The sequence below is a fragment of the Sceloporus occidentalis genome, unplaced genomic scaffold (genome assembly GCF_023333645.1).
Source record: "Sceloporus occidentalis isolate IW3139 unplaced genomic scaffold, rSceOcc1.0.p SCAF_247, whole genome shotgun sequence".
In the NCBI taxonomy this organism is placed as follows: Eukaryota; Metazoa; Chordata; class Lepidosauria; order Squamata; family Phrynosomatidae; genus Sceloporus; species Sceloporus occidentalis.
In genome coordinates this window covers 679,843-696,782 of record NW_028317227.1, presented here as the reverse complement: position 1 = coordinate 696,782, position 16,940 = coordinate 679,843, and the positions used below count along the sequence as shown (strand labels likewise).

Sequence of the window (16,940 nt, the reverse complement as noted above, 5' to 3'; positions counted from 1 at the left end):
TCTAACAAACATGTTTGTTAAAACACCAGTGTCAAATTCAGTAACATAGTCAAAGCTAAGCTGAATTCCAACAATCTTAAAACACTTTAAAAAGGATTACAAAAAGTGAAAAAAATATTTATTTTAAATTCTGGCTGGGAGAGGGACAATTCACAGGAATATTGGGCAAACCTGCATAATTATAGTATAATTCAGTAAATCACAAACACACATGTAAACACACATACAATATACAAAAATATATTAAATAGTTAAAGTGACTTTTTTTTTTTTTAAAGTGCTTGTATTTTTTTCAAAAGTGAAAGCAAGGTCTGCTCATTTCTACCGACAGGTGCAAGACTCCGCCATCATATTTTCATATTCTTTGTAGAGAATTTTGCCTCCAGGTTCAATCATAAGAACACTAATTGGTCCATACGAGTATGGGACACATGAAGGGCGAGGGATGCTCCCATCAACCACCTGATTTATAAAGTTCTGGATGATGGCATGATTGGGAGAATTATAACCAGAGTGAAGGAGTCTTGGGCAGTCTCCTTTGCAGTAGCCAGGATTATACCTATGGGGCGCAATGATCCAATGATCCCATCCCAGCTGGTGGAAGCTGACCCAAAATGGGCGTAGTACACATGAGTTCCTTGATTGTCCACTATGGTTTGAGAACTTTGGAAGCTTAGTACCTATGGCCCCTGTTTGACGAGGTTTCCTTATCAGTAGGCTTGGCTCTTCATTACCTTGCTCCTCATTTTCCACCCTTTCTTCACTGGTTATACTGTGTAAAGTTTGGTTAAGATAGAGGAGCAAGAATGGGATGTAAGAAGGAGAGACTGCCGTAAAAGGGTACATTCTAACTTTCCTGCATATAAGCTGCAGCTCAAAATTCAAAGGCATCCTTGGACCTTCAATGAGAGCTTTGAGGTGGGATGTGAAATCTGTCTCCGCCCACTTTCGGTTCCCAGGAAAAACTCTGGTCTTCAGTACGATACCAGCATTTGCAAGAAAATCCAATTTGCAGGAGAAGCAAGCATCACCCAAAACAAGTGCACCAGGATGCATTACAGTAGCCTTTACCAACTGCTTTATTTGTACCAAACCTTGGGGTTTGAAAGAAAGATTCTGTACGTGCAAGTGACCTTCTACAAGAGAGGAAATAAAATGTAGTTACACTGTTAATACACACTATAACTAAAATGAACAGACATGTGAAATTAAGGCGTATAAAAAAAAAATACTTCCTATGTTCATATGACAATGTGTGTGCTTTTGTGTCACACAACAAGGGTTCCCTAGAAAAATATAGAACAATGCATTTTTTTACGCAATTATTTCTGGGAAAAGGTTTTACCAGGAAAGATACTTCTATATGTATTTAGCTACAAAATTGTTAAATTTGGCAAAGTATATTTAACAGCAACATAAAACAATTTACTATTGGTTTATGCAGAATTTGGCAGAACCTGGTTTCAAATTGGAACACAGTATGGAATATATTAGATATATATTAGAACATTGTGTCTTAAATGGTTACTTCTCCTAGTTTCAGTTTGGTAAATACCTGTTGCTGAATCTGCCAATATGTATGCCAGTAACTTGGTAAACAGACACCACTACTGTCTTTAATCACTTTGAGTGCCAACAATCTGGCAATATTTTTGCCCCTTGGAGGTCAATAGAACAACCACATTTTATAACTGATTCAAGAACAGAGGGTGAAACTTTGACAGAGGCTGTGGCATTAGTGGGTATGTCACTACAATCACCTGTCTACCTCATTTCTTAGTTTACTTATATCTTTTTTTAGTGTCTTGGAAGAATGTGTACGTATGGTATGTTTTCGTGTGTTTTCTTTGCTCTAAGTGCCTTGTTGCAAAGAATCAGAGTCCACCACGACAAAGGACAAGTTGTCCCTTTCTTGACCTTCTGTAAGTAAAGATTTCACATGTCTGGGGGGGGCTTTTTTTTCTTGACCTTTTTAAACCGCGTGTGTCAGCAAATTAAAGTAAATATACCAACAGATGGCTAGACAATATGCAAATAACTGTTTGCGCTTCTTTGCCTATATATTGTTAGAAAATTAAGGAGGGGGAGAGAAGTCTGCGAACTGGACTCTCCCCTGTGCGCACTTGAACAAAGAAGCTCTTGCTTACTCAACTCATTGAACTGGTGTCGTCAGATTTCTTGCCGACATTCACAACAGGTTCTCCCTCAAATACACAGTATTGACTACAATGTGGAGTTTTGGATATAATTCCCATCTCTATATATATATATTGCACTCATATTTCATTGAATTTTATTATCAACTTATAATTTAATGAAGATCCAGCATGAAGCCGACATCCAGTTCGGCATTGGAATTGTTGAACCGGGACCACAAGGTCTCCAACAGCACTAACAGTAGTTAAAATTGATTAACATACCCTCAGAGGAGTGGTCATCTTTTGAACTACCCTTACATCATGATGAAATGGTGCCAGAAGGCAGCGGGATATGACAGATGTTAAGACATAACCAAGAAATTTGTAACCACCCAAACAAGGTTTGATTAGTCACCCCAGTCTCGTGAACATGCTCTTTGAGCCATGAAATGCATCAGAATACCAAAAAGGGAATGAGTGGTTTGGGAGGAATGCAGTTTCAGGTGGTGTGTTTGGAATATGTTGCCAGATTTTAACACACTTTTGTGTAGATCCTTTTTGCAGATCCTTTTTGCAACGATGTATCCAACAATGTCATGTTAATTACATAAAATATGGAATACGTCGTACTTAAAAACTACTGTAAACTGTTTCTTTCTGGTGGACTTTACAGCAATCTCTAGAAGCGCCTGAGAAGTTAAAAATATCTTTAATGATTTAGCATATGTAGCCTATTCCTCTATGAATATATAGACAAGGGATTTCAAATAGACATATTTAAACCAACTATTCTCTCAAAAACCAAAGTGTGTGTAGTAGGTGATTCCAAAGAAATTGCTGACCTATTAGCGGCATCTCTAAACACGGGCATCATCATCTGTCTGTAGCCCCTTTTAGGAAAATTATTGGGACTGTAATTTTACACTGACTTGCAGGGGGTTAAAGTTGTAACATTGTGTTTCAGCCTTGTTTCCATTTGTATGATTCTCACTGTCTAGTCTACCTATACTACGGTTGTGTATTCGCCATTGTTGCTTGTCTGATGTGATTTGTCTAAAGCTGCTGACTGTCAAACTACTTTCATTGCCTTGTCATGAGTTAAAAGTGCATATTCTTCTGCATCCTGACTGGTGTGTTGTGCTGTGACTAGCAGCAATGATGGCCAGGGACCATTCAGTCCCTGGTTCATTTTGCAGAAGATTCCTGCTTATTTCTCTTTGGGTTTATATACACCACACACAGCAGACTCGCATTCAACAATGAAGGAGAACATGAACTATGACACACATTTATTAAATATTTTTAAAAAGCCACACATCTTTAGGTCAAGAGCCAATTGCCACTAAAGGAGTCTAAAAATCATTTGATGGACTGAATTTTACAACTTTTGGGTCACAAGAACGTCATAGAAAACCCAAAAAGGGTCCAATTAGAGTGTCAATTTTGCCTAATGACCTTGTCATGCTAGAAATCCCAGTGGTTATATGAAAAAATACAGGTAAAATCACTGATACATCTGCCCGTGACCCAAACTCCTCAAATCTAAGCATCCCAGGGGGCAATCGCCCCCTATTCCCATTGTCAGCCCTCCCTGCTACACATTTCTCCAGTGTAATGCCTCCCTCCCATTAACGCAACCAATTTTCTCTCTTAGTTAGGCTCCCCCATTCGCCTCCAAACATCTTCCTGCAGGTTCATGAGGAGGCACATCGCCTCTTGTTGTGGCTTGCAAGTGCCAATGGAGTAGAGCTCCTACAGAATTGTACCTAACCCTCTCTTGGCACTTTCCCTATAAAACATCATTTCAAAAGGAATAAGAAAAAAAACTAGAATGCAATCATAGGGCATGCTCTATGAACCTGGGATGTTTTGAGTGCTTGCATATGGTTCTCTATGATGTAAATGTTGGGGCACTCTGGTACCAAACATTGGCTCTAGGGTCTGTTTTGTATTCTCTTGTAGGACTCTCCAGCCATCAAATGCAGATCGTGATGCATGTGACAGCAGACTGTCACCCTTAACACTTTTACACGGTTTTCTAAGAACCCCTGCACTCATGGTCAAGAAACACTGACTTCACTGGAAACTCTTTTCTGCTAGAAAGTCACTAAAAGCAGTAAAAAAAAAAAAAAAAACTGGTGCAAAATGCAGACAGGTACACTGGTAAAAAAAAATTAAAGTGCGCAAAGTAGGTGAAAATGCATTTTTTGTTGAGACTTTCCTTTTAGAGGTTTAAATACCCATAAGTTACACGCACAGATGCAACATACATTGTGGCAGGCATTTCCCTTAATGCACCAATGACATCCTGTGACATACACTGGTATACACGCACACACATATACATGCCAAGCATCCCGCTTTAGAACCCAGATTATTCTGTCACACTGAAACTGGAGGTTGCCACATCATTACAAATATGACTGGTAATTAAACTACTCACCTGCAATAAAGGATGACTGGTTTACAGGCCTTACCAGCCTCACTGCAACTCCTGGTTGCCGGCCATTCTTTGGTCTGCCATCACTATCTGCAGATTTCCTATACAGCTCCAGCATGAAACGCAGGTGCTGCACGTTAAAGTCCCGTTTGGCAGCCACATGTGGTACCTGTGGCCCATGTTCCATCAGCGTCCGAATTAGTGGCAAAGAACTGGACCTTGCCAGTGCCCTCAAACCATTCCCTCCAATGGCTGGGGGGAAAAGGCCAATAAACAGACAGAGAAACAGTAAGTGTTGGGGAAGCCCTGGCATCTTGGCTACAGTCACCCAACTAGTCCTATATAGTAGAGGCCACTAACAGGTCATTTCACGGAGGGGTAAAAAGCAAACAAGATGGGAAAGAGCCATGGAAGGTAGTGCGAAATCCAGCCAGCATCATTAACATCTTCTCAGTCAGGTGCTCTCATTATAATGGGAGGAGTACTTCACCAATACTCACATACACTCTAATAGAAGAAAACCGGTTACAGAAAGCTATTACATCTAAGAGGGGAAAAAAAGATTGTTTATGTAGGTAGGTAGGTAGGTTCTAAAATATTCACTTTGCAAACAAGTCACTAATTTCAGTTTTGAGGACAGCTATAGAAGCAGGAAGTAGTTGCTGCTTCCTCTTATATAGGATGAGGCAGATTTTCTGGTAAGAAATTTAAAGGAGCCTCTTGTAGCTAAATTGGAAGACGTTTAGATGCACGTATATAAAGCAACTTCTTACACTGTAGTACTGTTAACACACCTGTTACCCTTGTAAGACCCAGTAATGTAAAGTAATTTACATAGATGTTTTTCAGAAGAATTATTTTGAAATGCTTACCAAGTAGGATGCAAAGACAAACCCAGCTTAATGTTTTACTCATCAAAATCCTAAGGTGAAAATGCCTGCCAACTATCCTGAATTTCCAGAAACAAGCTTGAGTTCATAACCCCAGTTGTAGCAACCACAAGTGTAATTATTTGATAATGTTTGCAATAATTGTTAATAAAATTTCCTGTTTCAGATGTATTATTTATAATAAACACAATCCTTCGTGACTCATTTATGGAAAGGTTATACTAATCCAAGGGGTCTATTTACTAAAGGCAGAGTTGGATGAACAACTGTGGTTTTAAACTCCTTGACTTCAATAACCATAACTATACAACCATACCGCCCAACTTCAACCCCGGCGAATCAGGATGTAGGGGGAGGGGTTTGGGAGGTAGAGGGTCATTTAATCTGTGCAAGCCCAGTACGCATTATTTAGTGCCCCAGACACCACTGGATGAAATCAGGACCATGGGATTTGGTCCTGAAAAGTCATATCCTGCAGCGGGATAGAGTGGCAAAATTGTGACTGTCCCGCACCAAGAGGCATGCATAACTGCTGCTTTGATTATACAAAACCTGGATACCTGGATACAGTGTGTGCATATTTACCAATGTTCTGTCCCCTATTAGTGCACACTTCTCAACTTTCCCAGTTTAGGATGGAAACCCCTTTCTTCAAATCCTTTGTCCCTCTTTTCTCCTTGCTATTCCTCTCTAGGAGTGCTTGAGTATGATAGGTGTCAGTTTTCTAAACCCCACAATAACATGTATAGAGATATCAGAAATGTGTTTACAAATTAAATTGTAATTGTATCCTGTTTCTGAGCATCATTCCTTGAGACTCAAATCCCATGTCCCTCTTTTCTGGGACCTTACAACGTGTGCTGGGCATGGGTATAACGTGTATTAAAGCATTCTACAAATCTAGTCTTAACAATGTGTGTAAAAATAGCAGAAGTTTGTTTAGATGTTGAATTGTGCTGTAAAAAATGCATTATTCGTCTTCTAAAAGCTGCACAAATAGTGATAGCCCTATACAGGCACCTCCTGTTTGCATCCAAATTCTGGACGGTATGAAAATATGCTGTTCTTCCAAATCCCTTACTTGATTGCACAAATAGCTTCAATAGCCTCAGAGTCACATAAATGACAGTCCTTACTAATCTTACATGTATAGGTACTCCTCTTCTTGTGCGACTGAGACAACAGCCTTTGTTTAATAAAATAAAAAATAGCCATGCTAAGTATTGGTTGTCCAGGTACTGTAGCATGCACTGTGCAGTTACTGCTGACAGATTATGCATTAGCATGCCAAGGACCCAACTACTTGAGGGCCCCTAGGCACATGCCTAGTGTACCTAATGGCTTATCCACCACTGAAGGCAGACACTTTATAAAAAAAAAAAGCAAATATGGGCACATAATGTACTCGGCAGCAGCAGAAAAAGGAGACCTAAAGTCCTCTCGCTCTTCCTGGCTGGGGCAGATAGACAGGGCCGGACTGGGAATGAAAAGCAGCCCTGGAAACATTTGGAGACCAGCCCCATATAGTTTATCTCACGGCTCTTATACCCACACGCACCCCTTAAACATACCCGAGTCACACTATTTGCCATACAAATAACTATAAAAAACATTCTTTTTATCATGCTATTTGTATTAAGATGCCAGAAAGCAAAAGTGTTAAAAGGCCCCAATAAATTAAATACATTACACGTAATGGAATCAAAACATTAGCTACTGCAAAAAAATTTAGATGAAAAAGTTAAATTTTATTCAGTGGAACAAAACAGTGATCACATTATTCTTCACGATATTCTTGTAAGAAACTTTTATTTCTTTATTAATTCATGTAAACACCTTCTGGCTTGGAGGCAGGTACTGCCCCCCAGTAATTAATACACCAGCACTCTCTATAACACTTATATTTGCACACATACTTACACATAAACACTTACATTAAAATCAGTTCATCATACCCCAATCTATCAATCACACCTTGCTACCCTACACGTCACACCTCACAGGGGTGTGCTAATGTGGGTGCTAGCATGAGTATGTACACATGGTAGAGTGTATATGGTATTAGCTTTGGTATATTACCGTATGGTATTACAGTATATGTTAATGTATGGTGTTAGCATGAATGTGTATGTGAGCATATGATCTTAGCATGTGTGTTAGACTATGGTTCTAGAGGGTCAGGGTGGGCCTGGATGGAGAGGCAGGAGATAGCATGTGTAGCTATGTGTAAGGTGTTACATCTAGTTTGCATGTTAGTATGTAAGTGTGTTTTAGTTACTAGGTGAAGATGAAGAAATGCTGCATGCAGGTGCAACTATTCCTAGGCTCACCCCTAAAAGAGTCAATGTCCTTCCTAAAGAGGGGCACTTTGGAGGTTTGCTAATTATATGAAACGGGCAGGATGGCAAAATGTAGGGAAGAGTATGTGATATATAGCTTTTCTGTTGTTACTAATTCTCCTTGAGTGTTCTGTAAACGTTTCCCTACCTTTTGCCACCCTGCCTTGTAAAACGATTTATGTAAAGAATAACACACATATTAACAACAACAACAGACTAAAGACTGTTTGGTACATAAGGACTTTTCGCTGTTGTGTCTACTTGCCAAAATAGTTCTGTGGATATAAAAACAGACAACAACAAAGAGGAACAGCGGGTGGACATTAATGTGAAATACAACATGACCTTGTGCTATAAAATATATCTAGAAATCGATTTCCGAGCACGAAACATGCAATACTACCTACCTTCCAGCAGAGTGCAGCACACTAATACAGAACACACGGTTTAAGTAAGTCCCTTCTTGCTTTCCGTTTGCAGCGCACTGTTAACTCGGCGGTTCCGGAAGGAGGAGGTCCTTTCCATTGCAGACGCAGCCATGGTGAGACTTGTTCTCTGCTTTTCTCTGAACTTAATCTATCACCATCTTCGTTGATATTGTGTTGTTAGGCCCTTACTATCATATAGTTATGGAGTACGGGACTCGGGCGTCTGTGTTTGAACAGTATTGAGGGATTATCCATAATGGAGGGGTTTAACCGGGAAGAGATCGGTACGAGGGACCAGTAGGCCGCGAGTGCATTTGGGTCCCTCGTAGTGGCCGGGCAATGGATGCTACAAACTTTCGTGCTGGTTATTGAGCGAGACGGCAGATTATGTATTAATGTGGGGTTTTGCGAAATAAAAGCACTTTGTGGTTTATAGTTTGCCTCTAATTACTGCTTGCGTTACTTGTTGGTTACATGTGTGTTAAGATGCGTTTCCTTATTCTTTACGCCTTTATTTAGTGCGATTTGTGTTAAGTAGTCATGTGTTTCGTGTGCCGCGTGAAAGACCTTTCGTGTATGGGCGATACTATTTAAACATTTGTGTAGGGGCCTAATATATCTGTGCGAGGTGGGTTATTCCATGACCATGTTGCTGGCGGTGTTCATAGTTCTTTATAAATATGGCAAACTAAAACAGAACTCTCTAGCCCCCATAAAAGCCCAGTGCTGTTCAGTTTGACCTTAGATTCATCTTTGGATATAGAATATAAAGCCATTTACTGTATGGAGAGTAAAGTTTAAGTAGGATGGGAATAGTAGTTTATACCTTGGATGCTACATTTTCTTAAGTAACTGGCATGTGCAAGATATTTTTTTATCTAAGGGTGCAATTTTTTTTTTTCTCTCTCTAGGCTCGCGGACCCAAGAAGCATTTAAAGCGCGTTGCAGCACCCAAGCACTGGATGCTAGATAAGCTCACTGGAGTCTTTGTGAGTATCTAAATATTGATTGCACCTATGTATGCATTCTATATCTTGCTAAGTTCTTGTAATGCTGTCATTGCAATGAAATCAAGTCTTGTAAGTGTAAAATGAATGTGGCTTCAAGCTGTTATTATCCGGCTGTTTATACAATTGCATGCGGCCTTGTTCCATAAATATCATCTTATGTACAATACTGAATTGCCCATATGTTATCTGTATCTTCATATTAATAAACTTCTCTTTACAGGCGCCACGTCCATCTACCGGTCCCCACAAACTTCGCGAGTGTCTGCCCCTGATCATCTTTCTAAGGAATAGATTGAAGTATGCTTTGACAGGGGATGAGGTAAAGAAGATATGCATGCAGCGCTTCATTAAGATTGATGGCAAGGTCCGCACAGATATCACATACCCAGCAGGATTCATGGGTGAGTAGTTAATTGCTGGAAGAGCGGATGCTACATTTGTGATAGGCGGAAGATGCCGTCTAAGATTGTTATACTTATTGTTCTCCATGTAATTCAGAGAGCACATCTCTGCATTGCTATACATTCCTTTGGGGGGGGGGTGCCCACTTTCCTTAGTTTTCCTGGCAAGTGTTACTTTATCTTATGCTTTTTGTTTCTGTTGTGAGCTTTTCAACTCCTCTCCTTAACCCCTTCAATCCCAGGGGTTTTTGGTACCTCAAAGCCCAGAGCAATTTTGCCATTTTTGGGGTATGTTGGTTTAGCGATTATTCTCTTTTCCTGTGAATAGTGTACCCATATAAACTATATATTGTTTTTTCAAGGAGAGATAGATAGAGCTTTCGTTTGATACCATAGTTGGATGATTAGCTGAAAATTTTAGAATGAGAAATTTAGTAAAAACTAGCGAAGATTAGAAAATTAAACTATTTTTTTTACATTTTCCCTCTGAATCCTCACAAAATCAGGTAAAGTGATGGAAAATCCCCTCCAAGTTTATCAATTCAGGTGTCCTGTTTCAGAAATACCTAATTTATATAGACTTTCCCAGCACCAGGGAGCATACTATAAGGTGTATAATTTTTATGCCTATGGCTTAACGGGTTTGGGGGTTGTGAAAGGGGGCAGAAGGGTTATACTGGCTAGATGTTGTGCTAGGGCAATGGGAAGTAAGGTGTTTTTTTTTTTTTTTCTTTTTTTACTTTTTTTTTTTTTTTACGTAACCCGGAAGGGAAAATGTAAAAAAATTAAGAAAAAAAACGGCTTTCATGCCGGAAGCTGTTACGGGAGATCGGGCAGCAGAAAGCCGGCGATGCCGGCTTCTGCTGCCAGGGGGGAGTCCAGGCTGTCAAACGACAGCCTGGTCTCCCGTGCAGCGGCAGGGATGTGTCCCTGACGCTGCATGAAGGGCTGGACGTACCAGGACGTCCAGAGGTTTCTTTGTGGGCGTTTTTTGGACGTCCCGGTAAGTCTATAGGGGATTGAAGGGGTTAATGTAAGTACTATAGTGTTTAGAAGCTGTAAGATGCAGGGCTGCATTGTATCCAAGTGCTGTAAACACAAGTATCCTAGAAAATAGGAAGTTGATAGGACTGCAAGGTTTTTTTTTTATCTGAAGACTGAAGCTCTTAATAGAAAAGCTTTTGAAAAGCAACAGTACATTTAGAAGCAAAACATAATTCTTCTATGGGAGCACTCAACACTGTTCTAAAGGCATCATTCCACCTATACTGCAAACATTTCATAAATGTACCTCTTATTTTTGCCCATAAGGTGAAAATCTGCTTACTAGTATCGTATAAAAGCATTCAGAGTTCTTAAAGTTCCAATTTTTGCATAGTGTCTTTAGCTGCACCTTCCATAGTACAAGCAGCACTAGGTAGCATTTTCATAATAGATCAGCTCAGTGAGAGAAATTGTCAACAATAGCAGCCTTCCAGGTTGTAGATAAAAATAAGCACAAAGTAAAATAAAACTATGTTCTGTGCAGCAGAATTTCTCATAGGAGTAGCCTTTGTGGCATAAATCCAGGCACAGTTTGGTTGTTGCCTTAGGAACTTGAAAGCCTTCTCAAGATAGTTTTGTTACAAATGTGTTAACTTTTGCTTTACATTCTGGTGTAACATCATTCTTTACTGTGCACCAATATTTTTCTTCGTGTAGGCTGCACTCATTGCAATGGGATATTCATGTGTAACATGGTTTAACAGCAGGTTATAACCATTTGGCACATCTAGTCAGCCTGTATGTACATTCATTTAAAGTATAAATGCTCCAGCTTTAAATGGTTTCTTAGAGCATATGCAGTCTTAAGTCTCTTGCCGCCTTATAAAAACTAACTTAATTAAAATGGCTGGTTAATCTGGATATGTCCATGCGTAACACCAAACTAAAGGTTTTAGAATGGGGTACTAAATTTGCCCTTGTAACTACCCATTTTAAGTTTAATGTATAGTAATTGACCACACAATCATTCCACAGATGTCATCAGCATCGACAAGACTGGTGAACACTTTCGTCTGGTGTATGATACCAAAGGCCGATTTGCAGTGCACAGAATCACAGCTGAAGAGGCTAAGGTAAGCTTTAGATGTTTTAAGTAGTTAAGCCAAACCTGGCTAAAAGCGATAAGTTGATACCAAGGAGAAACATTGTTACACAATGTCATTAGGAAGGGTAGATGTTGACTTTTTAGTTTGATTAGTGTTTCAGCTGGTTAAAAATTAGATCATTTTGTTTTATTATTTTTGTACAGCTATTCTCCCAAGAACTAAAGTTAAATCCACCAAGTTTCCTTGGGCAAAAGAAACTGTCGTACCTGGTCTATTTAGCTTCTGAACCCAACAGCTATGTTTATAGTCTCGCCAGTAGCGGGTGTACAGGCTTTGTCTGTTCTTTGCAACACTTAACTTATGTAAAAATGTCACTAAAATGCTGTGGAAATTCACACACCAAAACTCTTCAGCTTTGCCCTTCTGTTTTTGTGAAGCTGCGTGACTTAAGATCACGCCTGCATGGCTCAAGAACCGAAAAGTTTGAACTCATGTAACTTAGTATTGTATTAAAAATATAGCCTGTTCAGTTATATGTTCTAGGTAGGCTTAGCGTTATTTTATATAGGTATTCGACCTGAACCCACATTATCAAAGACTTTTCCACTGGAGGTGATAGGAGTTTTTATTTTAACATGTAGTGTGCCAGCTACTGTATGTTGTAGAACTGTGTACTTGGGTACCATTATGTTCCCTCCACTGAGCAATCATTTAAAACATAGTCCAGTTAAAGGTTGATCTGCTCCCTTTTATAAGAGCTTGGTACTGTAGCAACAAATGCTGTTATCACAGAACATTAGCATGCCTTCCCCATAAAAACAATATGAAGTATATTTCAAATATAAAGAACATTTGTGGATCACTACTCCCGTATCGCTCAACCACAATAGTAGAGGTGCGAAATGGTGCCCAATTTGCACATGCCTCTTCTACTGTGAGTCTTTTTAGCATTATTATGGCATTCATAAAGTGTGATTATCTTGCCACTTAAGGACTATTGTAGGTGAGCTACAATGCATATGCAGGGAGCATATTTAAGTAGGCTTTGTTTCTGGGATAACTGAAGAGCTTGTAAACATACATTTAAGTTTGTGGTTTGGAGCATCAATGTAGTGCCTGAATGGTATGACATTTCGTTTGAATTGTTTTCTAGTACAAGCTGTGCAAAGTAAGGAAGACCTGGGTGGGAACTAAAGGCATCCCTCACTTGGTAACACATGATGCCCGTACCATCCGTTATCCAGACCCGCTGATCAAAGTCAATGATACTGTCCAGATTGACCTTGAAACTGGAAAGATCACAGACTTCATTAAGTTTGATACCGGTGAGTATGAGGCTGGTTTAGTTTACCACATTTTTCAAACTTAACTGAACAAGATACTTTGTTTTAGCTTATTTAGAACTGTTAACAAGCCTAATAAGTACTCTATAAACCGACATGTTTAAAACTTAACCCCTTGTGTACTTTTAAGTACTGTGCGTTGGGTTGGTATTCAGCACTCTGTAAAGCTTTTTTTTTTTTTTTTTTTTTTTTGTTTCCCCCCCCACAGGTAACCTCTGCATGGTGACTGGAGGTGCCAACTTGGGTCGTATTGGTGTTATCACCAACAGAGAGAGACACCCTGGCTCTTTTGATGTGGTCCATGTGAAAGATGCCAACGGAAACACCTTTGCCACTAGGCTGTCCAACATTTTCGTCATCGGCAAAGTGAGTTGTTAGGGGTTTTTTGTTTTTTTAAATAGTCTTTCATAAATTTCAAAAATTTTTCTAATGCGTGGTAATCTGTAGATATCAGTGTTGAGAGCAACGTTTCACCGTTGTCGCCCATTTTGCAAATGTATCGTTTTAGCTGAGATTTTATATTGGGGTACCCAGAAAGTAGGCTCGCAGTAGTCTAACTTTATGAATTGATCTATGGAATAGTTTATGGTAAGTGCTCTTGACTGATCTGCACCATAACTACCTTTCAGCGGGCTAAGATAGTAACAGGAAGTGGGTCATAGTATTCTATTTAGGAGAAACCCAGGATTCAGCGACATGCTATGCTAAAGTGAGGAGACAAAGCAACACAGCATGACTATTAAACACTATTTTGGTTCCTCCTGCAGGGAAACAAGCCCTGGATTTCCTTGCCCCGTGGAAAGGGTATCCGCCTAACCATTGCCGAAGAGAGAGACAAGAGGCTGGCAGCCAAGCAAACCAGTGGTTAAACACATCTCCCCATTCTTTACAAAATAAATCTCTTGTCCAGTAAATATTTGACGTCTGAATTTGTATTGTGTACTCATTACTGAACAGTGGGCAAAGAAAATGTCTACACTGGAGTTTAATTGGTATTTAGAAATAAGTGTTTGAGTTGGTGCTTAGAAGCAAGCCAGTGGTGTTAGAACCAATATGCTTTACTTGAAGTCTAATGAATTGGGCTCAAGCCCGCCATGGCTGACTAACCCTGCTTAAAGGAACACCCCAGCCATATTCATATCAAGTGCTTATTGGAGTCTGTTTTGCATTGATTCCATTGCTTTGCTTTTTTATTGCATGCCAATTTGACAACATTCTAGTTAGAAAATGACTAGTTTAATGCCTTCCCAGCTGTCTCAGCCTAAAGCAGGAAGCATTTATCGGTATACTTGCGCACGCTCAGTGTTAGAATTTTTACTCATGATGTTGCAGCTGCCTTTCTTTCTGAGCACTGGTTGTTTGCTGCTGTACATGAAGTTGCCTGCTTTGGTGACTTAAATGGGAGCACTGAGTGTTCATGAAGTATGCATACTGTTTCAAGATAACACTAACACTGTATTTTACGAAGCATTAAAAGTTTTGGAGTCATGCCAAATGGGCTCCCCATACTTTCATACCATGAAACTGGTTTTCACAGGGTTATTTCTGTACAGGCTGATGGTGTTAAATATATTAGTGTTTAGTCCTGAAAAGTGGAAACTGGTGTACTGATTCACATAACTTCCTGTGGGACTCGAATCTCAGCTCTTAGCCTTTCAGATCAGGAAATGGAACAATCTTTATTCTTGGCGTCGGGGGCCCCTCTCAAGTATTAACTATAACTAACTAAACCAACAAGACTTGCCATGGAACATATTTTTCTATTTGGGGTGTGCACAAATTGCAGAAAGAACCCTCTTGCATTACTAAAGTTACATTTATAGGTAAGTTTGTTCTGCTTCTACCAAATGGTGTGGTGTCAGTAGGCCAACCCTTGAGGAATAAACAAGAAGTTAACTACCCCAATGTTCTGCACGAGGTGGGGTTTCTGTGTACAGATTTTAGAAGCAGGAATCTGTAAAATGTAGCATTTGACACACTCCTGAATGGTGACCTTTTAAATGTGACAAGCCAATATGTAACTAATGCTTGCTTGAGTTAGCTTGTTTTGAGCAACTTGTATTTTAATACAATACATCTCACTTTGCATAACAAAGGCTCTCTATATCGCACACATTTACCAGTATTTAACGTAACATCATGTAAAGATGTATGATTAATTGTTTGAGCAGGGCCCTCCTCACCTGTTGTCCCTGTAAGTCAAATTATGTTACATACTACTTGTGTCCTATCCACCCATTGTACAGCGCTATGGAATTTGGCGCTGTATAACAATAAAAGGCTTTGTACCGTGTTAGCCGTTGAGGAAACAGAAGAAAAGTATAGTTAAAATGATACCATTTATTGGCTGAGTTTAAGTTAGGCCCCTTCCTCAGACAGGGACCTAACAACTTGGTCTCAAAAGCACGCAATTAAACACAGCCAATAAATGGTATTTTAAATATACTTTTCTCCTGTATAACAATAACCTCTGTCGCCAATGACATAACTGGTATGTCGCCAATGTTGCCGACTGCTCCAAATTTGCTTCTATTGGAAGCAGCATGCAAAGAAACGGTGCCAAATGGTCCCAAGACACAATGTGTAAAACAGCCCTGGTCCTTAAGGCCTTAAAGCCCCGGGTGCTCTAAAATTAAATAAGCATGTGAACCCCTTTAGTACAGACTTTCATGTGCCCACACAATTTTTCATTTGATGCTATAGAAACACTTTAAATCAAAGTGCTAATTTTTAATACGTTTTGTAATACGATTTCTTATACAAAGTAGGTTCCACTGCCTAACAAGGACCCAAATTATGTTTAACATCCCCTTATTACAGGAATACCCCACAAATGTTTTTATTGTAGAGGGTCACCATGACATCGCTGAAGCCCCTATATCTTTTTATTTTTGAATGTGATCCAGTGGTGTCTCCAGCTTTCATATTTGGGGGAGGGAAACCGGGACCAAAGTACGGAGGGGGGCAATTATAAAATGCGAGACATCTACACTAATATATATATATATATGTTAGAGCCAAGGCTGTTTTTAGACTGCCCTTACCTCCTGTGTAAGAGCAGGGAGAGACCCCTGCCACCAAAGAAGACATATGACATACTGGTTCATTCTAAAGTATGCACTGCCTTGCTTTTTATGGACATACTGGTACATCTGTAGGGTAATGAACAGGTTAATTCATAGGCAAGTGTTTAGCAATTGAATTTTTCTTTGCTGTATTCAAAAACTTGCTAAAGTGAAACACCAGTACTTATTCCATGTCTGGTTGCTTTGAATTCCGGCATTGAAGAGGTTACTGTAACATCCGTACGGTGGGTGGAGATTGGTTAGTCTGGGAATCTGCAAACCTCTAACGTTTAATAATCCCGCATACTACAAGCCCTACCATTTAGAGGAAGAGGCTGCATGAAGTGTGATATCAGTTACTGCAAGGATATGGGACGTTAGATTTATCTGTGCCAGGAATGCTTGGCAATGCACCCCTAAAAACAAGACAACATGACCAAGATCACAGAGACAAGTCTTTCAGTTTGTCTGCGCACATCTCTGTCTTGGATCGCTGGATGTACTCAGCTATAGCTTTAAGCAAGCAAACTTGTGGAAAAGTATTTTTGATACAAGCATCCATCTGCACTGTATTTTACCATCTGGATAATTGAAGAAGATTTGAATACAAGGAGTGTATCGATTATTTGCATTTTGAAACTATGAATAGATGTGTTTGTGCTATGTGCATGTTATAAATTATTTCATCCCATACTTGGACCAAATGCCTTTTTACAAAAGAACCGTTAGCCCACAGTCACCCTGGGGAAATCACAACTTTCTGCAAAGTTTACTTGGGGCATCAAAAAAACGAACG

The 16,940-nt window shown here is 39.6% G+C and overlaps 2 protein-coding genes across 2 annotated transcripts; one reads left to right on the top strand and one right to left on the bottom strand.

The window, feature by feature from the left end:
- Positions 1–321: 321 nt before the first annotated feature.
- Positions 322–4,945, bottom strand: LOC149276102 (bone morphogenetic protein 15-like). The gene is made up of 3 exons (XM_089503910.1): positions 4,939–4,945; positions 4,582–4,830; positions 322–1,136 (listed from the first exon to the last, which is right to left on the bottom strand). Exons 1-3 carry the CDS (start codon positions 4,943–4,945, stop codon positions 322–324), a joined length of 1,071 nt encoding a protein of 356 aa, XP_089360036.1.
- A 314-nt stretch (positions 4,946–5,259) lies between these two features.
- On the top strand, positions 5,260–13,973 carry LOC149276101 (small ribosomal subunit protein eS4). The gene is made up of 8 exons (XM_089503909.1): positions 5,260–5,276; positions 8,288–8,348; positions 9,147–9,224; positions 9,466–9,646; positions 11,666–11,763; positions 12,890–13,061; positions 13,288–13,445; positions 13,847–13,973. The coding sequence occupies exons 1-8, from the start codon at positions 5,260–5,262 to the stop codon at positions 13,946–13,948; spliced, it is 867 nt and encodes a 288-aa protein (XP_089360035.1). The 3' UTR covers positions 13,949–13,973.
- The last annotated feature ends 2,967 nt before the right edge of the window (positions 13,974–16,940 follow it).

Bases quoted from the DNA above. Each gene is read 5' to 3' on its own strand.
- LOC149276102 (XM_089503910.1), bottom strand. The intron at 1,137-4,581 runs GTGAGTAGTTTA...CCTCTCTTGTAG, and splicing joins CCAGTCATCCTTTATTGCAG to AAGGTCACTTGCACGTACAG.
- LOC149276101 (XM_089503909.1), top strand. The intron at 13,062-13,287 runs GTGAGTATGAGG...CCCCCCCCACAG, and splicing joins CTTCATTAAGTTTGATACCG to GTAACCTCTGCATGGTGACT. The intron at 13,446-13,846 runs GTGAGTTGTTAG...TTCCTCCTGCAG, and splicing joins ACATTTTCGTCATCGGCAAA to GGAAACAAGCCCTGGATTTC.